At 35.7% G+C, this 26606-nt stretch overlaps 1 protein-coding gene across 8 annotated transcripts in view; it reads right to left on the bottom strand.

Moving 5' to 3' along the window:
• The window catches only part of CDH18 (cadherin 18), a 903322-nt gene that overhangs the window by 196581 nt on the left and 680135 nt on the right, over positions 1–26606 (bottom strand). For all 8 annotated transcript variants that reach the window (XM_070245958.1, XM_023625812.2, XM_070245959.1 and 5 more), the window contains one exon: positions 13995–14114. In XM_070245958.1, coding sequence (XP_070102059.1) covers positions 13995–14114 — 120 coding nt within the window. The remainder of the gene's footprint in view (positions 1–13994; positions 14115–26606) is intronic.

Raw genomic sequence — 26606 nt, 5'->3', positions numbered from 1 at the left:
AGGTTTTGTCAAGAATAGCAAACAAAAAAGTCATGTGGGCAGCCTTGAGTGTATTCCATGAGTTCCCAGAGAGGGAAAGAAGAGTCAATCCATCTAAGTCTCTTTTCTTTTTTTTTCCTTTTTCTCCCCAAACCCCCCAGTACATAGTTGTATATTCTTAGTTATGTGTCCTTCTAGTTGTGGCATGTGGGACGCTGCCTCAGCGTGGCTCGATGAGCAGTGCCATGTCCGCGCCCAGGATTTGAACCAACGAAACACTGGGCCGCCTCAGCGGAGCATGAGAACTTAACCACTCGGCCACGGGGCTGGCCCCCATCTAAGTCTTTAAGGTGCTGGTTCAGTGACCCATTTTCATCTTCCTCAGATGAACATGGGCCCTGTCTAGGCAAGCAGTTTCTAGTCTTGTCTGCTTCAGGTCTCTTAGTCAGGGATGCCTTATGGATATCCACATGGAATCTTTCTTCTGTCCGTGGCAAGTGAGAACATTTTTAAATACTGCAGCTTCTTCATCTCAGATAAATTTTATCTATATCTGCTTATGTATACCTGTCTTATTCAACTCAGGGACTATTTTATCAGTTCCTTAAAGAGCTGTATTCATTTGGGAACCAGAAACTCCAACCTATATTCCAGAACTGGTCACATTCTTGATAATGAGACTATATGGTGAAATGATTGACGTGGACCCATATTTTAAATTATGGAAGACTTCTGAAAATATGCTATTTGTCTCATCTATTTTCCTAAGAATATTATTACCATTTTTTAATTTTGCACATTGAGGTCAAAGACTTGCTATTGTTTAGTTTATAGCTCACTGCGTCATAATTTAGCAGATATATAGAAGAATAAAATCTATGATAGTAATCCTGGGAATCCAAGGGTCAAGAAAGAAGTGGTTTTCCATATTGTAGATGTCTAATTTGACTCAGTAAATAACAAAATACTTCCAATAGTTTGAAAATGATCTTTAAAAAAACTAGATGGAGTGACATCAGCAACATGGTGGAGTGAGCTGTCCCCTGTTTCCCTCCCCCTTTTGAACTAAAACTAAACGGACATTCATTGACCAATGGAGGAAGCCCACACAGCACAACAGGACGTCTGAGAGGCACAGGCAGCTATACATCTGAGGGAGAATTGACTCGCCCTCTGGGAAGTGGTGGAGATAGGTGAGACTCCCTGCCCTCCCCCAGTAGCCCTGTGCATGCACAGGAATGCTTGCCAGCCTGGCATGAGTGCCCTTAAAGTGGGAATATGCATAGGGGTGACTGTAGGAAGAGATAGCAGTAGCCCTTAGTCCACTCATGATTCCTTTCCCAGTGAGGGAGAGCCGACTGTGCCCCTGCTCCCGCTAGGATCCTGGTCTAGCAAGGAAGCCCCACCCACCAAGCACAGTGGGCCAGTGAGACCAAGAGCAGAGACAACAGCAGAGACACACCCTGGGGCAAGAGCACTCCAGACCCACAGGAGCGCCCATAGTACCCATCAGCCCTGAAAAAGGGAATATGCCCCAGGGCAAGTGAAGGAAGAGGTGGTGGCAGTCCTTAGCCCAAATGTAATTGCCTTCCCCCTCCCCCAGGAGAGCCCCCCATGCCCCTGCAGCCCCAAGGAGTGGCCCTAGCTCATCCTGATGAGGAAGCTCCAGCCCCCATGCACAGTGGCCAGTGGGAACAAAAGCAGACACAGCAGCAGATCTACACACTGGGGCAAGTGAACTCCAGGCCCACGTGAGTGTCCATAGTACTGCTGAGCCCAAAAAGAGGGAATGTGCACCAGGTGACTGTAGGAAGAGGCCCCGTTAGCCCCAAGGAGCGGCCCTAGTTTGGTCCTGGTGAGGAAGCCCCACACACCAAGCACAGTGGCTGGTGGGACCGCAAGCAGAGACAGAAGCAGGTGCACATGCTGGGGCAAGATCACTCCAGGCCCATGTAAGTGCACATAGTACCTCTGAGCCCTGAAAGAAGGAATATGCCCTGGGGAGACTGTAGGAAGAAGCGGTGGCAGCCCTTAGTCTGCTGGTGATCACTTCCCTGGGGGGGTGGAGCCCATCGTGCCCCTGCGGCCCCCAGGAGTGGCCCTAGCTTTGTCCTGGGAGGGAGCCCCACCCACCAAGCACAGTCCCCCTAAGCCTCTGAACACTCTCCAGGCCAGCCGCATATTCTAGTCTCCAGCCCTACTCTCCAATACTTTCTCCCTTTTGCCCATTTAGAATCATCCTTTTTAATATTCCTGAAGAGAATGTGTTACAGATGTGAGAAATGGAAAATGTTGAGGCAATATAAAGATTGAGAACTACCCCTTAGATATAAAATGCTATATACTTAAGGAAGATCGGATAGAGAAAAACTAATTCTAAAAATCAAATCTATTTGCATGAGAAGTTCAACTTGCCTGAGTCTTCAGTGAACTTGGAGAAGCCTGAGGTGTCAATATTATCTACAGTATTTACATACAGCCATCAAGTGCTTTAAACAAAATACTGCTTCTTTGGGTTTCCTACCCTTATCAATCAGCTGCATCTAGTAGGCAATCAAACAGTCATCTGGAGAGAGCAGCTCCCCAGTGTTTGCAGGACTGAGGCGATGTGAACAATGAACCATTTTGACAGGCATAAGGCTGCTGCGGGATTTGTTTTCAAGTGACGGTATTAGAGGGAGCTGAGCATTTCGAGTGTGTAAAGGCAGTGTTAGTAAAACCCTAAGCAAAACCATAAATGCTCAGCTAGCAGAGGAAATGCCACATATAAGGCATTATAAATATTCATTAACATCAAGGAATGCAGGAATAAATGCTTTGAGAATGTAGAACAAATTTCAACTGAGGGCCATAACTGTATTGCACTCACACACACACACATATACACATATAATTTATCATTATATAAAATTTATAATTATATATAATTTATAATTTTATATATATATCAGAGGGCTTTTCAAAGCTGTTTATATGACCTATTTGCATTTATTTTAATTTTCTGAGGCAAACCTCATGTACAGCTTCTACATAGGGAAGGATTGGGACCATAAAGCCCTTATCTCTTAAGACTTAAGTTACTCCTGCTACGGATGAATGCTTCACAAACTAAGAATGACAGTCTCCTGTGGGTCTTTTGCAAGCACAGGTGTGCCGATGGCAAAGCCTGCCCGTCAGTACATTTCGGTGGACTCCAGGGCCTGTGCATATATTTGTGTACCTGAATATTCCCAGTAGGAAGCACTTTTATTTTTTTCTCACAAGAACAGCCTGTGGGTCTTGTCACCATTATAACAGTTTCTCTACAATTCTCATTCAGTGCAAATCCTTAGTTACATTAGACTCAGAGGAAGAATTAGGAAATCATTGGTTTTTTTAGAAAAGAGTAAGAAATTTGAGAGACTCAAGTGGGGAAATATAGTGAGAAAAAAAGCTGAAGAAGGAAAAGAAGCAAGGGCCAAGAAATGCAGATACAACAAATAGTGATTGTTGTGAGTAAATTATTGTAAATAAAAATTCTAACTGCTAGTAGAGATCAGAAAGGATGAGAAATAAGCTAAAATATTAAAATGCTTAACTAAGCTGTGCATGTTTTGAGAAATAATTAGTTAGCAATGTGCGAAATGTATGTATTTTAAAAGTTGGCTAAGTGTCTCTGTGAAGGAAGGACATTATTCTTAGGAGAAAGCAATCTCCAGTACTGTCACTTGGAGAAGAGTGGAGTCCCCTTGTAGGCATCAGATGAACAAAAATGAGGTATAAGAAGGTCCATATTTCTCTGCATAACAATAGACTTTTTGTGGAACATTCTGGAAGATGTTGAAAACATGGAAACAAGAAAAAGTGGCCTAAAGAGTGAAAGAGAGGGGACTCCTTTGAAATACAATGGCAGTTTAACTATCCTATGACAACAATTAATGAAGAACTTGCAATATTTAATTTCCTGCTTCAAGCTGATTACTCTCTGCAAGCTGGTAATTACCTCCGACATTTCCCTCAACCTTCAGACAATTCTGGTTCCCCTAGAATCCTGTGTTAGCAGTGTTTCGGGCAATGATGAAGTGGGGACTCTGTTCTCCAGCAGAAGTAGAGAGAAGATAGCAGCCCTTAGAGCTGAAATTGGGAGTTAGGACATGGCAAACAAAGGATAAGTTTCTTCCCGCCTCTTCTTTTCACATCAGGAAGCTTCAGAAGACTAGGGACAACACTTTTCTTCCCACACTTCCTGGGATGGCAGCTTGAGCCATTTATTTGGATTGAAAGCAAAGGCTCATCCCAAAAAGTTGGAAGAGTTAGGCACATAAGACCAAAGAAAAGGAAAATGAGAGAGAGAGAAAAAAAGAATAGAAAAAATAAATATTCTCAAAAATCACAATTTCATTATACTTTTCTGATTCAAATGTTCAACCTTTCTAAATCCAATATGTGAAAAACAGGAAAAGTTTTGAAAAATGAAGTAATGATGGTAATAACATAAAATGAGAGTTAATATTAGAAACTGGTGTTATTTGGTAAACCACCCTTGCCAAGTCATACTTTATTTCTATAAAAATAAATAGTGTTGCCTTCTGTACATCACACAATGCATTAATCATTACGGAAGATACAAAGATGAGTAAGAGAAGTTCTCAAGGAGTTTGCATTCTAGGAATTCAATTTTCAATTTTATACATATAAAACATATTTTTGTTCCTTAGGAATAATGCTGTTTGTGACCTTGCAACTTATTAATGATTTTTTAATGATGTCCCCAATACTTTTTTTTTTTAAGGAAGATTAGCCCTGAGCTAACTGCTGCCATTCCTCCTCTTCTTGCTGAGGAAGACTGGCCCTGAGCTAACATCTGCGCCCATCTTCCTCTACTTTCTATGTGGGATGCCTACAGTGCTTGGCTTGCCAAGCAGTGTCATGTCCGCACCTGGGATCAGAAGTGGCGAACCCTGGGCCACCAAAGCGGAACGTGCACACTTAACTGCTGTGCCACCAGGCTGACCCCCTACTTAGGTTTCTAACAGCAGTTACATACTAACTTTCTGGCAATCAATTGAGAGCAGTCTTAAATTAGAAGGTTATGTGACTGATAGAAATATATAAATAAAAAGATGTTTATAGAAGACCAAAGATCAGGCACATGTTATACAGTATAATAAAAATAACATTAATTACAAAACATCAAAAGGCACAATGAGAATAAATCATTTTTTTCTACAGAACTTTTATAGACTTAATTTTGTAGTCAGTTAGATAATATATCCCCTCAAAAAAGATAATTAGAATCATAGCTCCACATGTAAGGTACTGTGTGGGACCCAGTGTGGAGGCCAATGATTACATGATTGTGTTCATGCCCTAAAGGAGCTCTCAAAGTAGGGAAGAATTAAAACCTGAGCAAAAGGAGTATTCGCTATGTTTTACAAGGTCCACAAAGAAGGAGCTCAAAGATCAGAGAGATTAGTTCTGACTAAAGAGTACAGGAAACCAACCATTGTAGCAGACATTTGCCTGGGCAGGATAAGCCAGGATAGCGGGTAACAGCCTAAGCAGAAAAATTAGGCACAAGTCATGCTTGGCTGAGATATAGAGGTTGGTGGGAGATAGATAGATGGATAGATAGATAGACAGACAGATAGATAAAAATGATATTGTCCTAAAGCAGTCTAGATTTAATTTTAAATATCTAAGATATTTGATTAGGGGAAAAATTTAAGGAGTCAATGGGATTGCTGTACATTTCATCCTGGGGCAGGGGAAGAAATAGCATCTTAGAATAAATTTAATGGGTTGGAGGAAAAATTGAATTCCATTGGTGATGCCTAATCAGGTCTAAAGACAAAACAAGACAATTGTAACATTTTCTATCATCCATCTATTCAATATTCAACATTTAATTTTCATGTAGTTAATATATTTACCAGGCTGTTGGCTAAAGACTGGAGACACCAATATATTAATCCCTGGCATTTTCCTCAATAGTTGCTATTAAGCTGCAGGATACACTTAGTGAAGTTACGAAGGAAGAAGACAAATCTGCATTTTAGCGGGAAGAAATAGGATAAAGTAGCTTACAATTAACCAACACTGATTCCTATCACTTTGATGGGGAAAGATATCACTACTGTTTTATAGTCAATGAGATTAGTTTTTTCCCTTTCTGGTAACAGCTGGTCAATTTTGTCACAAAAAGTTCATGTTTGCGAAAAAGCAGATTCAACTGGTTTCATTTCTTTGCTTGCTTAACAGCTTTAAGTTTAATTTACGCAACATAAAATTCACTTAAGTGTCCAATTCAAGTCGATTCAATTATATGGATCCATGTAAGGCTGTGATGACTAGTTTAACTGACTAACAAAGAGCACTAATCTATAATTTTGTTTCTTTACAACTATACTTATAGAATTAAATTTGATAGATATTATTAATTCTCTTCGTGTCAATGGGAGATGATGACCTCCTTGCTACCAAGTAGTAGAGTTATCTGACATCTATTGTGTCTGTAAGTACTTTGCTGCTTCTTGATGATAGCAAATTATTTTTCAGATATGCATTATCAATGGAGTACCAGAGAAAACTACCTTTGGTTCCATTGTCTGGTTCCCCAAAAATCAACGAGTAACATAACTTTTGATAATTCATTAAAATCAATATGAAAAATCTCCTCTTCCAGTTTTGTATTAGCACTAAAACTGTAAAATGGCTACTCCTATGCAGAAGGTAGTGTGCTTTCTCTGGAACATGGATTTGGGGTTGAGAGGAAGGAAAGCAATCCTGGCATCCTGCTCTAGAGCTGCGTGGGCCGTGCACAGTGCTGTGAAGGTGTTTTTTCGGTTTGCAAAGCACATTTCACAAAGGTCTAGGTATCAGCATTGTATAGGTGTGCACATAAAAACAACCTAACCAGAGTGACTTCACTGCCAGTCTTTTGCTCAGCAATCTTTTACCTGTGACTTTTATCTTGTGTGTATGTCACATGATCACAAGATGGTTGCTGGACTTCCAATCATTACAGGTGTTTAAATCCAGACGAAGGGAAGCCCAAGGAAGGAAGCATTCATATCTATATGGAGATATCAAAACTTTCCTAGAAATCCCCAGTTGTCTTTCCTTTATTATTTATTTATTTATTTTTGAGGAAGATTAGCCCTGAGCTAATACCTACTGCCAATCCTCCTCTTTTTTGCTGAGGAACACTGGCCCTAAACTAACATCTGTGCCCATCTTCCTCTACTTTATATGTGGGACGCCTACTGTAGCATGGCTTGACAGGTGACGCATATGTCCGCACCCGGGATCCGAACCAGTGAACCCTGGACCAACGAAGCAGGACATGTGAACTTTACCGCAGCGCCACCGGGCAGGCCTCTTGTCTTTCCTTTATATCTCACTGATCAGAACTATGTCACAGTAACTAAAGGAAGGCTGGGAAATTTAGCTTTTTAATTATGTTGCTACACTGAACATAATCAGAGTTCTGATAGGAAGGTAAAATGTTGATCTTGAGTGGACCAACACTAGTGTCTACTATAGTTCTTTGATTCTTTATTTCTTAAACACTACATAAAATGGACTTTTTGTGCTGTTAACCCCTATACATTCCACTGCAGTCCGGGAACTATTTAGAATTCTTCCCTAAAGAAGAGAAAGTGAGCTAATGTTTCTTTCAGTAAATTGATGATATGACACAGTTTTGAATTAATACATTCCATTTTTCTGTAAGAGGAACAAATTCTTTAGGACTGAGGCCACTAATTAGGTGCTTTTGTCTATTATGCAGTCAGTTGTAGGAAAATTATTTTAAAATGTATCTGTAATTATTTGTGCATGCAATTATTATTGTTATTTTCATTATATCAACTAGGAATGGGTTATGTAGATACTGTAGACCATAATTTAAATATTTTAACTTTTTAGCTGTTAATAAACATAAAATATTGCTTTTGGTAAAACAAAACTATTTTCAAGTAGATTTTCATATGGAATTATGTGAAATTAATATTGAAATCCATAAAACCTTTAAAGATGATTTATATCTTTTTATCCAAACATACATAGTGAACTTCCACAAACAATTGTTTTGTTCATTGTTGAAATGAAATAAATTTAAAGAGGTTAAATAGAACCAACTGTTGATGAATTTAATTACCTCACTTACAATGGAGAAAGAATGTTGGAAACTTTGTTTTCAGTTAGATCCCAAGAAACTTAAGAAGGCCTTCCAGTGAGTGCATATTTATAGCTGATTGATTTCTGCTACAAGATGTTAAGGAAAGGTCATTTTCAAGAATCAAAGCTATTGTAGGTCAAGACCTGCACATTAATGACAACTGTTTCGCAGAGAGCAAGCCAATTTATCTCAGCTAGAGACTATTCTGAATTGAGACAGTCAATTCTGAAGATAAAAGTTTGGTTGTTTTATCGTCTAACATTTCCTTTTAAATCATTATTCCAAATTTTCTACATGTAGATTTCCCTTATTTATAATGTTTGTAAAAGCTTTCCTTAAAATATCTGAAAAGGAATTTAACTACATAAAAGTTGATAAATGGAACTTGCACCTGAAAAAGATTTGTGTAGTTATGTGGATTAAAAACTTCTTCCAAACAAAATTATTATGCTTTTTACTTCAGATAAGACTATTTCAAACTCTTAGTCTGAGCACTACGTAATTTCAGATATTCTTCTCAATCTTAAGTGAAATAGAGGAGAACAAAAGAACTTTACTAAGTAGCTACATTTTTTTCAAGGATGGGGCTAAGAGTACTGCAATAATTTTCCCATTGGATTTAGGCACTATCATTCTAAATTTATATATAAGGAAACAGAAGCATAGAATTTAAGTAACTTGATCAATTTACTATGATACTAAGTAACATCTTAGGATTTGACCATGAGGTATCATTTTGGAATAAACCTTGGTATTTTGGAAAAAGAATAAACATGAATTACTACATTATATTAATTAAACTATAACATGACAAAATATCTTAATCTGTTCATAGTCAGGTCAAGTAAACAGTTTGTTTATTATATTTCCAACAGTGTCTTATAAAAATAAGTAATGATATTATCTGTGCCTTTAGAACTGAGAAGTACCGTTCGATGCAATGTGCTTTATTTGATGTCAAGTGTCCTGTGCCCTGTGGAATAGATGCTATTAGTGCAGAAGAATTTGACTGAGAAGAGATTTGAAAGCCAATATCCACCCTTTTTTGACACGTAGCAGAAACTACTCTAATGCTAAAATATACTTGAAGTGTTGAAGAAAGCAATATCTGGTATGCTCTCCGTAGATAATTAACATGCAGTCTTTCTAGTCTTATTATTTTTATGTACCTGAAAATTAAATGTAGTATTTATCAACAGAAATGCTTTCAGCTGCTATATTTTCCAATTAAATATTCATTCTTTAATAAGTAAAAATATATAAAGATTATAATCAAAATGATTCACAAGTTAAAAAGTAAACACATCAATATTAAATGCATAAATGTCCTAAAAGTCTTTATTAGGTGTGTGGCAAAAAGCCACTGTACACATGATTTATGCAACACTAGGAGTGACCATTGCTGATGTGTATGTTTCATGCTATTTATCATCAAAATAGCTGATATTCACCATTGTTAGCAGGTAAACAATCATAAATAAAGCTTAACTAAGATTTTGTAAAGCCACATATCCCTCTGTTTTCCCTGATATCAGATTTTAATCTAGGTTTCCATGTTTCCAGAGGTGACTATGAGGAGGACTCAACATATTTGTGGGAAATAGACACAGGCAGAACTTAACACATATGCAATATCTAAAATAAGGTGAAGTAATTCATAAGTTATTGACTATGAAATAGCTAGTAGAGAGAATCATCAATGGGTAGAAATGTCATGACCATTAAGAGATTTGCATTCTCAGTTAAAAATGGCACACCTGCCTCTTGTGTAATTCCCATTCTAAGATCCTAAAAAGATACATGGTGGATTTGTGGCTTTGTCTTTGAGCTAAGTCAAGAGAAGTAGTTCCTTTTTGTAGCATTGCAACTCAATCACTCAGCTTCTGCTGTCACCATCTGACAGAAATTCTGCAGTTTCTAAAGAGGTATAGAAAGCTTGAACACATTGATTTATTGATTTGAGAAAGATTAGACTTGAGCTAACATCTGCCACCAATCCTCCTCTTTTTGCTGAGGAAGACTGGCCCTGAGCTAACATCCGTGCTCATCTTCCTCTATTTTATATGTGGGAGGCCTGCCCCAGCATGGCTTGACCAGTGGTGCCTAGGTCTGCACCCAGGATCCAAACCAGAGAACGCCGGGTCGCCAAAGCAAACTTAACTGCTACACCACCGGGCTGGCCCTTTGATTTATTTTTAGTCCAGTTTACCCTAGATTAACTGGACTAGGATTGAGATTAGTGTTAATAAACAACCAATGAGCCCAGATTTCTCTTGACTTTGGTTCTCTGCCACTTCATAAGGCTCGCTCATTCAGCAGTCTTCCTCAAAATGCCTTGCTTGGGTTAGTTGTTTTCATGAACATTGAAATGGTTCCTTCACTTAATAAATCTAAAAGTATTTTCCTGCTGAATTAAAAATAATATATTCAAATAAAATTATCCTCATTAAGCCTACACTAATAAGCCTTCTTACATGATTCTGGCCAAATATATTATATGGCTTCTATATTTCATTGTTATCTCTAGTTTATTCTTTCATAGTCTGCATCTTTCAAATGGTAGTTAATGTTAAAATATCACTTTTTAATGGGCATTCCTCTTCTGTTGTTATACATTACGCAAACATCATGAAATAGTTACCTCAGCAAAACTTCTTTAAAACAATAAATTATTCACAAGATTTATATTTCATCATCCTGATTTATGGAATTTCAATGTAAAACAATACAGACTTCATTAAACCAATTATGTACAATATAGTAACTCAAGAGTCACGCAATTCATTTCTCTGGATAACGTCATTCATAGATGGTTTACATAATAGAAAGCAAGTTTCATTGGCAGCTCATTATTGGAAATCATCGTAAGTACCCAAAGGTACATTTTAACAATGGAAACAAAGTGATCCAAAGTCCTGATCTTAACCATAAGCACTCACAATTCTATTTGGGCACAAACTTATTATATTTGTTTCTTATTACAATTAGTCTGCATTGAAAATAATAGGAGACATTTTGAAATAGAGTCATGACAAATGAGAGGATAGAAGAAAAGTTATACTATTAAAATGTACCTTTATAAGTAACTGCTATCCCAACACTTCTTGTGTAACATCCCATCCATGGCAACTGATTCTTTAGTTTTTACTGTTTTATCTGTATTTTATTCCAGTCATTTTAAGCAAGCACAATTTCAACTAAATTCATTCTGAGGATGTTTAATTACACAGTAATAGGTCTTTTAAGCATAAATTACCAAAAGATCTTGGCTTTGGAGAGAATAATGAGTATTTGGTTTTATAACCCCACTTACCACTTTCTACAGACAACTGTCTAAGAGATTTGCATATTTAAAGAATCTTTATACTAGGACATATCTTCAGAGATTCCCATGATGCTTCAGTCACTATAATATTGAAATTAAAATGTATCAACATGGAGGCATGTAGTTCTTTCAATAAATCATTTCACTTAACGAAAGGAGCAAAGACTTGTAAGAGAAAGAAAATTTCATAGAGCAGTATTCCAATTGCAGTTTATTTATGTTCCAGATAAAATTTTGTTGTTTAATGAAGTACTTAATTGACCTATAATAAATATGTATAACCAAATGCAATTTTGTTTGACTATTATGTTACTAATATATTTTCTTCACTAAAGCACACACTACAGCAGAGTCCAACACTAGTCAAATCTCATCCTCGGTGGCCTGCTTTATCTATTCAAAGTGCATACACACATAGACACACAAACACACACCCACACGCACTCAAACACATGCAAACATTCACCCCGACACACACAGATGCAGAATTGGTAATTGTTTTTTAACAAGTTCAACAAGTGTATGGAAATTTTTAATAAATCTATTTAATATGCCTGTAACTCAGCAATACTCTATTAAGTAAATATAATATTTATTTATAAATAAACATTTGGCCATGTAAAGCGACAGTGAATGGACTAAAGCCATGTGTGTCTGCACATGCGTACATGTGTGTGCACGCATGCTCACGTATGTGCGTGTGTGATCTTAAACAAGGTAATTGGAACATAGCGTCCTTGTTTCTTTCCTCTAGGGAGATGCATATTTAAAGGGAAAAATATACTTCTTTCACTTACAAAACCACCACGGTTATTGGGAAAAAAGAACAAAATAAGCAATACTAAGATCAAACATTGTTTTAAGATTGACAAATAATTCTAAACCCTCCTACCAGAGCAATAATGTGTACAGGTATGTATGAACATTTTTGTCCCATAACCTTGATTATTTGGTTAATAAACATTTTTACTTCTAAATATTTAATAATATCTTGGCACTAAAAGAATTTGCATATCTCATACTTATTTTAAGTCACATTATATTATTTATTTTTATCTCCCAAGTTCTGTTTTTTACTTCATTTAATTATGTATGATCATTTATATTATACTTATAGTGTATATAAGATATGGATATGTATGTATATGTGTATATTCTTCATTTACATATCTATATACATTCTTCATTGTTTTCTTCTTAAATTATGGAAATTCAAAGGTTTTGCAGCATGTCTGAGATCTATTCTTACCCAGTGTACTTATGTGTTGAAGCACACCAGGCAAAGAAAGAAGGTAAGTCATCTGGTCAAATCTTCTTGTAAACATGATGACAACACTCCTAGTAAACAATCTGGTGGTATTAGGTATTGGGAGTATGCTGTTTAGAGCATCTTTTCAGGTGGATGTACCTGATTGCCTAAGATAATGGTTAACAAACCTGGAATCTATACACTTATGGATCAAGGTTCCCCGAAAAATGTGTTGTATGCTATGTATTTACATGATTATAAAGAGATGTTTATGACTAAACACGGCTCTATTTTGTGTTAGTTATGTTACTGTGCCCTTTACTTGAAGATCCCACATGTTAACCTGATTCAGAGTGTATCTAACATGACCAGAGGATGTAGGGAGATGCTGGAACATCCTGGATCTCTCTCTGCTTCATCTATGTCTCATGATACGTATATCTTTGAAATTATTCATAAAACTTGAGACATTTCTTACTGAACATTTGGCTTCATTAAAAACGGGTTTATATTTAGCCAAGTTTTTATTAACAAACTGTTTCTTAATGCGGCCATGAGCTTTTTGTGGTTTTTAGATTATGCTGCTGTAACATAATCCTATAATGCATTATTGAGTACCCTTCATTTCATTTTGGCATCACATAATATAATATGATATGATTGTTTTGTCCAGAGAAAAGAGAAGAAAGAGAGCAGAATTCATATTTTTCCTGAAAAAAATGTTCATATTTCTTTGGCTTTATTTTCAGTTAATTTCTTTTACATAACACAACACATGAGGGCTAAAGAATTCCCTCAATGCAACGATGTAATGTAATGTCATATGTACGTAATGTCATATATATATCACTTTTTGTGACAATCAAATTCAAATAAAGTATGGAAAAATGTACTCTCTTTGGCAAAGAAGTAAAATTAATATGTAAACAAAACAAATAATACACTTGAAAATCTCGTTTTATCTAATACTTCATAGTTGGAGTACATAACCAAGTATTATGTAACACTCTGTATTAAATAGGGAACATTTATTTAAATGTAAAAAATATGCAAAGATAAAAAGATTTTTACTAGTAGCAGTATAAATAATAAATAATCAAAATATGAAGGAAAGCAGTTAATTCATCTTCAGTTATCCAATCACATTGTTTTACAAAAGTGAAGGCATTTCTAAATGTGCTAAAATAACATCTGATGTAGAAATGTACACGGAAATAAAAATAGGGCTTTCTTTTATCGTAGCATGCATCTGCGCACAAATTATACGTAAATGCACTAACCTGTTTTGGGATCTACGGAGAAGTAGGGTTGTCCCTGGAGAATACTGTAAACCACCCGAGCGCTATTTCCATAGGTAGGGTCATCGGCATCAGTAGCTGTCACCTGTAGAACAGAGGTACCTGTGCATTCAGGAAAACAAATTTTAGTGTGTGATGGCATTTAGCACATGATTAACTTGTACATAGAAAAAGATTATGCTGAAATATCTACAGAGGGCTATCATGGATGTGTCCTATTAAATTTAATTCTTACATTTATCTGTCAAAAATATTCCTTGCTTTCTTTTCCTGCCATCAACTGTATCAAATGAGGATCCAAAGTAGAACCTTTGGTCTCTGATATTTTAATATGGCTCTTTATGTGCTAATACCATTGTGAATGGGGCTCTTTTTCTTTTTTTTAAAGATTGGCACCTGAGCTAACAACTGTTGCCAATCTTTTTTTTTTCTGCTTTTTCTTCCCAAATCTCCCAAGTATATAGTTGTATATTTTAGTTGTGGGTCCTTTTAATTGTGGCATGTGGGACACCACCTCAATATGGCCTAATGAGCGGTGCCATGTCGGGGCCCTTGATCCAAATTGGTGAAAGCCTGGGCCACTGAAGCGGAGTGCGCGAACTTAACCACTGGGCCACGGGCTGGCGAAGGGGCTTTTTTGACAATCACATAATCAGGGTTGGGATGGATTGATGCTCAAGAATCAAACTGGTATTAACTAAGGAGTGAAGTCAAAAGTACGGTGAGGGTGCACATTGCATTCTACATGACTATTCAGAAAAGTGGCGGGATGGTTTGTGTTTAGGTGGGAAGGTGGGTGAGTTGACGTTAAATTATCAGTGGCATCAAGATAGTACATTCAAGTCATTTTTCAACATTCGTGGAGCGATTTCATCATTCTTATTTCTTACATGGACTATTAATGCGTCTCCTAAGTCATCCCGAAGGTTCAGATCTTATTTCTTCAGGCTCTTATACACAGTACCGACATAATTATCGTCTACAATTGGTATCAGGACATGCCTATCACACTGGATTTTGAAGATTAAAATGTAATTTATAAACTTCAAAATACCGTATTTTGAGGTAGTAAAATTAGTGGATCTATTATGTTGTTTTCGTTATGTTTACCACTTTTAAACACTATTTGCATAATTAGATACATCTCTATCAGATTTTGGTTATTCCTAAATGAAAACTAATCTAAGCGTAACATGACAACCATCTATTAAGGGCTATACAACCTCATTGTAGAATTAGGAGGTGGAGCTCTCATTTATTCAAGAAATGTACTTGATGAATCATCTAATAGTGCATACTTGATATTTTATTCTGCTAACTAGAAAAATTCTACCTACTAATTTGGGTTATGTATCAAACAAAAATATTTCCACAATCAAGTGAGCCTGTATGAAATTCTACATTCATTTTGGCACTTGACTCTGGAAGTACTAACAATTTTCAGTTTTTAATTTTAGTAATTACTTTAATGATTTAGGTGTAACACACCTATTAAGGGTCTAATATCTGTTCAACTACACAGTTTTTACTTCCATGCTGAAATTCTGACACAATTTTAAGCAAAACTTGGTCTGTGCCTTCAAGGGACCCTAGAAAACTTAATAGAATTAGTAAGCCAACTTCACCTGACAACCCTTGTTAGTAGATCATAAATGTCCATGGATTTTTAATAACAAATGATGATTCTGACCTCCAAAGAGTATTTTTACACTGAGAGTCTAAGCAGAAATATGAGTAGCAATTATGCATACTCAGAAGGGAAGGACTGTGCTAAGTCTAAAAGAAATTAATTATGGATAATAAAATATGATGGCAACACCAAATGCTGGCAAGAATGCTGAGAAACTAGGTCATTCAAACACTGCTGATAGAAATATAAGTGTAGAAGATTCTTATAAAACAAAACACACATTTCCCATACAGCCCAACAAATTGTACCCTTGGGCATTCATATTAAAGTAATGAAAACGTATGTTCACATAAAAACCTGTTTACAAATATTCACAGAAACATTATTTGTAGCAGCCCCAAACTGGAAATAACCCAGATGTCCTTCAATGAGAAAGTGGTTAAACAAATCATGGTACATTCATACTATGGAATACTACTGAGTAATTTGAAAAACCAGACTATTGATATAGGCAACAACTTGAATGAATCTTCAGGAATTATACCCAGTGGGAAAAAAAGACCATCCCCAAGGCCAATCCCGCATATACTGTATGATCCCATTTATTTGACTCTTTTGAAATGATGATATTTTAGAGATGGATGACAGATTAGGAGCTGCCCGAGGTTGGGGAGGAGGAAGTAGAGGGAGGTGAGTTTGGTTAATATATAAGGGCAACATGAGGGATCCTCGTGATGGTGGACCTGTTCAGTATTTCCATTATGGTGGTGGATACATGAACCTACACAGGTGATAAGTTACACAGAACTAGACACACCCACATATACACATACAAGTAAAACTATGGAAATGCAAATAAGATTGGTTGATTAAATCATTTCCATAACCTGGGTATGATATTGTTTTATAATTTTGCAAGATGTTACCAGTGGGGAATATGTGGTAAAGGGTACAAGGACTCTCTCCATATTATTTCTCACCACTGCATATGAATCTATGATGATCTTAAAATTAAAAGTTTAAAAAAAAACCAAAAACGTCTTCTTGCCTTAGTGCTAGTCCATTCTTAGAGAGTCTTATCTGGGCTTGTGTGTGTCTCATGAGTTTTTTCATTATAGCACTACACTTTCTGGCCTGATAAAACTTTCCAGAGCTAGTCACATGTAGGCTATCTCTTCCACTACTAAGTATAGAATATGAAGTTATAAAATAATAAGGTATAGAATATAATGAAGTTATAGAATTTTAAGGATTTTCCTATGATGTCACAATACTTGTTCCATCCCCAACATTCATCTCTCCAGATTGTTCTGATTATACCAGTCGGTAGATATTCACAAATACAGCTTGGTTTAGGAGGCATTTTCATTGGTACCTAATTGAAAAAATTAAAATCTGTAGTAGGTACTCAGATCAGGCTCTAAAATTGTAAAAAGCCCATATAGCGGCTAGAACGTTATAAAACTCTATCAGTCAAATCTTTGATCTGATAGGAAAAATACTCATAATACTGGGCATATAGGGATTACTGGGATTCAGAAAAGAGAAAACAGTACAGAAAGCTATAAAATAAAGGCAATTAAGAAACCTCACTTACAAAATCCTAAGGTTTTGAAACTTGCTCTGGCCACGCAATAACGACTAAGTCTAAATAGTTTTTAATGTCTTAAAGGAGTCCCCAAGCAACCATTCCATGGAGCAAGCTGAGAAAGACAGTGGAAGATCACACCTCCTTTGTGGTGATAGGCTGTGTCACCACACAAAAGAAAAACAGTGTTCTGCCTGGCTTGAGGTGTCTGCAAAATCCAGCCTTGTTAAGTGAAAGCTTTGATGCCTGAACAGAGTGACAAGTGAAATGGAGACCAAGGAGAAAAGGAGAAAGAAAAGAAAGAAGGGTAGCGTACTGGTGTTGATTGACAAAGTGATGGTTTAAAGTAGCAGAGGGAAGTGAGCAGAGTAGAAAAAGGGTTCAGGGCAGAAAAAGAAAATATAATTACTCTCTTCTTTGGTCAAAAAGTATGGTCATTAACAGCTACACCTATCTCTGCACAGTAGGTCTCACAGGTATTGGGTAATTCTATTTGTGTGTGAAGTGAGGAGCAGCAAATTACCTCTGTCACTGTACTTGGTGGTGGCATCTGAAGGGATCAGGCTACCACTTGGAACACGCTCATTGCTGACTAGTTATGCACACATACATGCACAGCAAGCCTGACCAAAAGTCAACCTGCTGGGAATACAGCAAGGGTAGAGAGAAACAGCAGGGATGGAAAATAAATCCCTTGCTCAATTGTTCAAGGATTTCTCACGGAGAAGAACTGATAAGGAAGTTTCAGGCCAAAACAAATATGTGCACATACTTATCTCACTCTCTCATTTATTTCAAGTCCAAATGGGAAAATTATAAGAACCACTGGTGCTTTGGGAAGTTCTTTTATATTAGAAAAATATTTTATTTTCATAAAACATATATCAATAATCAAAAAATTAGAACTCTTCACAGTTTGTATTATGGGTTGAATTGTTTTCCCTCCAAGTTCACATGTTAAAAGTTCTAAACTCCAGTCCTTCAAGAGGTGACACACTTATTTGGAAATAGAGTCACTGTAGATGTAGTTTATTAAGATGAGATCATACTGGAGTTGTGTGGGCCCCTACTCTAATATGACTGGTGTCCTTATAAAACTGGGAAATCTGGAAACAGACAGCCACACACACACAGGGAGTAATTTATGTGAATATGAAGGCAGAGATTGGAGTGACACTTCTACAAGCCAAGGGAAGTCAACTATTGCCAGTAAACCAGTAGAAGCTAGCGGAGAGGCTCGGAACAGATCCTTCCCCAGTGTCTTCAGAGGGTGCCTGGCCCTGCTGCCCGCCTGACCTCAGACGCCCAGCTTTAGAAACAGCGAGGCAATAAACTGTTGTTTAAGCTACCTAGTTTGTGGTACTTTCGTACAGCAGCCCTAGCAAACGAATACAGTGTGTTATAGAGGCAAAGAAATGATGTTTATGCTCAGAATTTACAATTGTTCTTTAACTGAATCTTGAAAAGAGTTTGAAGTTACAAGTCCAGAAAAAAAATGATGGATAATTTCTTATGCTGTTTGATGCCAGATACGTCATAACTGAGATAAAATAAAAAAGTTCATTTCACAAGTAGAAAAATTAATTAGGTAGAAATTCGTGTATTTGATTTTTTTTTTTTAACAGTAGGCACTACTAGGGATCTATCTGTTTGAATTTCTAAGTGAATTAATGAGTTATATTGGTTATTTTAATGAAGAATTTTTACCCCTGGTTAAAAATTTAAGTGAAAAAAAACATCAATGTTTACACATCTACGTCTGAGAAAAATTTCCCATGTTATACAATTCAATTCCTTTACTTGTGCTATGTGCCCTAACTGCATATGTAGTAGAAAAGGGAAAATTATTAACCTCTACAGAGCTAGACTTCCAAATTAAAAAATATAAAATGACGCCTTAAAGTCAATTACTCCACTAGAATATTAAGATAAGAATCCGATTTTTTCTGGAAATTATTATATGGATTTGTCAATAGATATTAAACCAACAGCCCTTCCCCATATAATTGGCTTCCAATCAAAGAAAACTTTAAAAAGTGCTATACAAGCTTTCTTAATTTTTACAACTGTTTCCATTAAAAACAATAACCAAAGAAACACTGCATTTTAAAGTTTCATTGGCTATTCAGTGTACAATATTTTCCTGTTAAATATTTCCTATGGCACACACTCAGCTGTTCCCATCCTAGGGATTAGTGCCTCTCAGTTGATGTTTTATACAAATCTGAAAAGATTTAAGTACATAAAAAAGCTTTCAAGATATCTTTTCTACAATAAAACTTAAGTCGTGTTTCCTTTGGGGATTGCCCTGTGTCATTCTTTTCATTTGGTTTCCTTTTGTATGACTGCTTTATAAATAGCGCACATTTTGTAAAGTTACATACCAGTGAGAAGCAGAGTGGACTTTCTCAAAAGTCTCTAAAGACCAATTTGAAATATTTAATAAGGCATTTTAATACCAAGCAAATATTCTCTGAGGTTGCAAATCGTTATGCATGACTTGTCATGGTTCACAGCTCTGTTAAAATCTCAAGTGAATCAGTGTTGAGCAAGAACTTTGAGTAAAAATAAGCTGAAGATTTATGAAGGCAGAGAATATCTCTCTGAAGGAATCTCTTAGGGCTTAATTCTCAGAAGATTTTCCCAGAGACTGTGAAAAAGCAATAGTCATCAAGATTCAACTTAAATTTCATTCCACACAGGAGAACTATAATTTCACCAACAGAGCAATAACACAGGATTCCAGTCACTGTGTAATTTCACAGAGCTTTGAGTATTCACCCAAGAGTCACTGGATTTAAACAAAGATCCTCTGTAAGAATACTTATGAAACATCTGGGTACCAAAACAAAAACCGCTATTGTAACTGTATATTTTAAATTATGGCTATTGTTAATTTCTCTGCACCCTCAATTGGATTCTTTTAATGGAACTACCTAATGTCAAATTTCCTATTACTCAAGTAAATTTTATATTATATTCCATAAATGGAAGAAAATTGATTAAGGAAATAATGTTTATTTAGTGCCAATGATGTAGGAATCCCTCAGCGATATGCTATTTAATTTAATAATGAGATTAACCTATTGAGAAAGTGAAATTTAATGCCATTTTACATGGGGGCATTGAGGTTCAAAGAGGTCAAATAGTTGACAATTGGAAAAGGAAGAATTCCAGCTTGGTCCTGTCTATTTTGATATGTGACGTTCTTTCTCATATATTCTGTTGCTCCACCCAGTTATGACCTGTTTAATGTACTTTAATAATTACAATATCTTCTGCCCCTTTTCTTGTGTGTTTCCTTGGTGGTAAGTAATGGCAGTCCAGATGCTTCTGCATGGGGAGAGGCAGCATTATACTTCACCCCCCATAGCCAAAGGCCAAGTGAGTAAATATATTTTGTCAAATGAAGGTGCGTGGTAGAATACTTAAGGGGAAGCAGCCTCTGGAGACCGACAACACCATTGTGCTCTGCTGCAGCCTTACACAATGCTCACAATTCTCTTATGCAGAGCAAAGGTTGCAGTAAAAAGTGACTGGACTGACCTTATTCCCACCAGTCTTATATATCTTCTAAATACATTTTCATGATGCTCTCAGATTAATTTCCTATCCTGTTCTGCTCTGTTTGCAGGAACCTAACACCTGCCATTGACATTGATTAGCGTTCCTTATCAACTGAACAATGGCAGGTGCTAGAAGGAAATTGAAAAACAGAAAAAAATAAAAAGGCATCTCTCTTTCTTTCTTTGTCTCTCCCCTCATCCCCCCTCCCCCTTTCTGCTTTGAGTGGTGTCTCTGGCCGTCAAGACATTTCTTCAGTGGTTGAAACTTCCTCTCAGTTGCCACCCTTCCATGGTCCATGCAATAAAGCCCAGCTCCTGGGGTCAGGTAACACTACTTTCCCAGCTTTAGGGATGGTAGACTCCTTCACTGGTTACCTCACAGTCCAATATTTGGCTTTTCAGTTCTCCTATCATTTTTGTAATTTGTTCCACATACTTAGCCCCTTTTATTGAACTATAACTGGCAGTGGATTTGGTTTTCCTGATTAAATTCTGTCTCATACAGAGGTATTAACAGGTTTCTTCCTAACTATCTTTCATCCCTTTTCTGAGTAATGACTATACATTACCAAATATAAAGGTTAGATTCTTTACTTGATTCTAATACAGTTAGTATTTTTAAACAAGAATCTAGGTGTTCTTTACATTCAATAACTTGAAATTATTCAACAAAATGGAATCTGGCAAATATATCGTTTGGAGAGTTGTTCATTGCCTGCAAAATAAAATGATGAGACTTCAGAAGAGAATTTTTTTAACATGGAGGAAAATTCATACATATGTATAGTGTATAGATATCCATCTATCTGTAGATACAGATATATAGTGTTAAACCATTCGATACTTCTTAAAGTATTCTACCGGTTATTTTCCTGGTTTAGCATATGTGGTAATTAAGACCATTCCATTGTTGCTGATTTAATATCAGTTTCTTATCAAAAATTAGAATTTGTATCTATAAATTGCTTTAATTTTCACTCTTTGGAAAGATCCCACTTGAAAAATAAAAGTTAACAAATTTAGCATTGTCCTGAATAATGAAATCTTATTTCACCTGAATTTTCCTTCAACAATAACAACAAAAGCAGAAACAAAACCAAAACCAAATAAACAATGAAACAATAACCACTCTAAAATAGAATACCAGGGATAGAAACATTTTGTCCTTGTTTGCTCACAAATGTTGTCAATAATATTTCAGAAGAGTTTCATAAAGTAATATATATTCATAATATATATACTACGTATTATATATACCATGTTTATGTAAATATATATGTATATGTACATACTACACACACACTAAATGACATTTAATCATTGAGAAAATAATTCCAATTTATTTTTTACTAGTTACCTGGAAAAACTGATTTCTAAAATATGATAATAGCACAGTCTATACATTTTAACGTAAGCAAAAATAAAATAAAATAAAACAATACAGATATAAAATTAAAAGCCTATCTTTTTAGCTTCCAAGCCTACTCCCACCAGATCCGCTATTTGAATGTAGCAACTTTGTCTTTGCCCTCTACTTGTTCTTTCACTATAATAAATTTTCTGATTCTATCACAATTGAAAAATACTCATTAATACACCATAATTAAAGATGAAAAATGCACTGCATTTATATTACCTCCGAACACTACTCCTGAACATGCAATTTTAATTACATTATTAATTTTAAGTATGCTAGTATTACTTTTATCACTATAGATAAAATGATTAAATCCTTATATCTTGCTTCATTAATTTCAGGCAGCAAATACTGGGCCCTAATGATTTCTGAGGAAATATATATAATTCAACAGCTTTTCACCCTTGATTTTTGTCAGTTATGTACGTGAGGTCCTTGTAGTATACAACATTATATTACGTTCTTCCTCTACAAAAAAATTACTTTTATGCTTTTACTATGATTTGATTTGAGAGACTGAATATACAGTGGACAATAGCAAGACCCCATATAAAAATAGAACTCTGACCCACATTCTGCAACAACCAGCCCAAGAAACTGACTCTATCTACAAAAAACAGACCAAGAGCCAGGCTACTATCTCTAAGTCAGACTTGTAGGAAGTCAAATCACGGTCACTAGCAACAATCCAAGAAGCCAAACAATAACATTTAATCCCAAATGGCCAGGACTTGATTAATAACTTTCAGTTTCCCTGATTTTTTCCCCCATTTCCAACTTAAGACCCATAAGATAAAGCAAAATCTGCATCCTTAACTAATCACATAAGACACTCTGCTTCTAGTTAGCTCCCCTACAGCTTCCCCAGTCCATCCTGGGAAGTCCTTCCAATCATGCCATCCTGGAAGCAATCCCCTTTTGTCCACTATAAATCCTTCCCACTCCTCTGCCTGCTTTTAAGTCTTCGCCAAAATGCAAGTGATGGTGGTAAACTCTCTTGCTATAGCAAACTGAAGAAATAGCCTTTGCTCCTTCTCATTTGGTTGATCTTCATTTAATTCCACAGATTATAAGAAATCAAGAAGTAATAAGCACTCTTTGATTACATAAGAAATTATTCTCTCCAAAACTAATTCATGTGACTTGAATAACTCGAAAAGATGCAAATGCGTTATTTCTAAGCTTTTGTAAACAAAATGAGAATGTTCAAAGTGTCAAGATCAATGACGTTTCAGAATTCTTTAGTGCGTATGGCATATTTTTTACTCATTTTATATATGCAATATATTCTTCTTTCTAGACGTACTGTATAGCTCACTATTTTGTTAAAGTTAATAATATTATCACTATTAGAAGTGGTTCTTAATTTTTCCTACTCTTTCTATGTCTGAAGTTTTCTCAGTCCTTTCATGTTTGAAAAATCCTAATTTTGTCTAATATTTGATCAATTATCTTTCTGCTGGAATCCAAGTAGAATTTTTATACAGTTTGCCATTGTCTTCTTATTTCCATCATTTCTCATAAAAAGCATAATATAGAAAAATGTTTGTCCTTAAAAATGTATCTCTTTTATTCTTACATGTTACTATTTCTTCATTATCCAAGGCAATCCTAGATGTAGATTTTAAAATTAGTTAATTTATTAATTTTCCCGTTTGGTGTTTATTTAGATTTTTTCAAGTTGAAGATTCATGTTCAATATCTTTTTTCTTTCACAATGAAGGTAAGACATTTTCAGTTGATCATCCACGTCTGTCAATGTATCTTATATGTTTTTCTATTTCATCCTTTTTGTTCTACATAATGTGAGATGTCTCTGGCTTCTTTTAGATCACCAACTTAGTCTTCAGCTATGTCCATTACATTATATAGTCCATTGATTATTATTTGTTTTAATTTCAGTATCTTATCTTTAATTTTAAAATTCTATTTTCTGTTCTTTGAAAATTTTATTCTTCATTTCAATCTGCTCTTGTTTAATGAATGCATAAAATCTCAGATTTCACAGTTTAAAAAAAGTAGATTGGTAATTTAAATTATTTTCTTTTATCTGAATTCTCTGTTTCTTTGTAGTAGATGATTGTTCAGTTTTATTTTAATCCCTGTCCTTTGAATTGTTCCTTTATCTTGAAAAAAAAAGATGAATGAATAGACAAAGAAAATGTGAGATACATATATAATGGAATATTATCCAGCCTTAAAATAAGAAGGAAATCCTGCCATTTGCAACAACATGGATGAATCTGGAGGATATTAAGCTAAGGAAAATAAGCCAGACACAAAAGGCAAATACTGTATTACCTTACTTATATGTGGAATCTAAAATATTCAAACTCATAAAGTAGAGGGTAGAGTGGTAGCTCCCAGGGGCAGGGGGAGGAAGAAATGGGAGATATTGGTCAAAGCTACAACATTTCAGTTGTGCAAGATGAATAAGTTCTAGAGATTTAATATACAGTATGGTGACTAGAGTTCCCCAAGAGGATAAATCCTCTTAATTTACTAAGAGGATAGATCTTAAGTGTTCTCATCACACAGGCACAAAAATTCAAAAAAAGAAAGTGGTAGCTATGTGAGGTGATGGATATGTTAATAAGCTTGATCATAGGGGTCATTTCACAATGTTTACATATATCAAAGCATCAAGTTATACATCTTAAATATATACAATTCCTATTTATCAATTATATCCTAGTAAAACTGAAAAAATTAAAATTAAAACGAAAAAAAGAAAGTGAGTTAAGTTCTCTGTTAAATAGGAATGCTACATCTTAATAAGTTTGGCTGGATGGGTGTGTATACTTGCCAGACAAGTGGAAGACTCTTATGTCCCCAAAAGGAAGAGTAATTTGCATCAGAAGGGACTTTGTGACATTTGCTTACTGGTAAAAGTTGTTTTACTCTTTTTTGTTCCCTTTTTAAGTGGATCTTTGGTTTACTGAAAGCTATTTTCTCCTTCATTTTCGTGTTCCAATACCCCCATATGAGCCATCCTTAGGAAAAAAAAAATCATTAAAGCCTTTATGGTAGAATAAAAATACACATTTTCTTTGTATGTACATAAGAGGTTTAAAGAAATCTTCCTTGTCATGAAAGCTTTAATTTAACGATTTGCCCTAGTGACTTTCCCAAGTCCTTCTCTGTGTTCTTGGATTTACAAGGGATTTCTTGCACAGAACAATTTTCACCTATATAGCTTATGGCTATAAATTTGACTTGTCTCTTTTTCTCCATTAATTCAGTTTTCAATGCTCCAGGAATTTTCAGAATCTCTTATCCACTGTTGGTACCCTATCTTGTCCTTATGATTTCTTTCTGAGATATTTATGGTTTCTTTTAGGAATATCCTCTCTGACATGTCAAAGGGAGATATGTCAGGAAGAGCAGGTTAAGTTATGTTGCAGTAACAAACAATCCCTAAATTTCAGGGGCGGTAAACAACAAAAGTTGATTTCTCACTCACACCGCACGTTATGGTTGGACTGGTGCTACTTTGCTAAAAGTTCTCTTCCCTCAGGGACACAGGCTACTGAGCCACTACCCTCTACAAAGTTGCTGTAGATCAGCATTGACAACGGTTCTTTTCAATCGAGACTATTACAGAATGTTTTGGAATTAAAACTTTACAGTAAAGTTATATAAGAATATTTTATATTTGTAGTTCTTGTTCTCTGGCTCATCTACATACAATGTTTGTTTCTGCTTTCTCTCTCGATGAATAGCAAAACTAATTCTAAGTTGAGATCAAATTATTTAAACGTATAATCTAGATCATTCAAAATACAGAAAACATAAACATATTGCACGCATGCTACTCTGGATCAATACATACAGGTGAGTGTATGAAAAGCACCTGATCAGGTGAATCAGAGTACAGACAGTAGGGTCCTATGGGCTCACTAAGCTGGTTGTTTTGTTATAATATATATACAATTAAAGATTGAAAATTAAACCTGGTGAAACAGGTTTATGAAACGTTGCTTGGAATCACTATGTTCTCTGTGTATTTGTCAGTTGCAGTCTCATTAGGTGTTTTAGTCACACAGACCCTGAGTCAGAGTGTAAATTTAGTTACAAAGCAATTCCAAACCCAATGTTCTTAATCTCTTTGCTGAAAAGAAAATAGAGAAAAGTTCCCATTCAATCTCTATTTGTTAATTGTATTTATATTACCGGATACTTTACATTAGAGAAGTAAAACATGATCTCAGTAAGAAAAATAAACACAACTCTAGTGCCATTTCCTTTAAAAAAGTAATCTTAACAGTGTCTTGTGTGTCTTTCCATAACTCTATCTCTGCTCATTCCAGGGTCTAATATGTAGTCATGCATATATTAAACAGAACACCATGCAGCTTTTTCTGCACATAAAAATATGTCATGGACATATCCA

The sequence above is a fragment of the Equus caballus genome, chromosome 21 (genome assembly GCF_041296265.1).
Source record: "Equus caballus isolate H_3958 breed thoroughbred chromosome 21, TB-T2T, whole genome shotgun sequence".
NCBI classification, from domain to species: domain Eukaryota; kingdom Metazoa; phylum Chordata; class Mammalia; order Perissodactyla; family Equidae; genus Equus; species Equus caballus.
The sequence above is the reverse complement of the archived record's forward strand: the minus strand, read 5'-3'. Positions and strand labels throughout refer to the sequence as shown.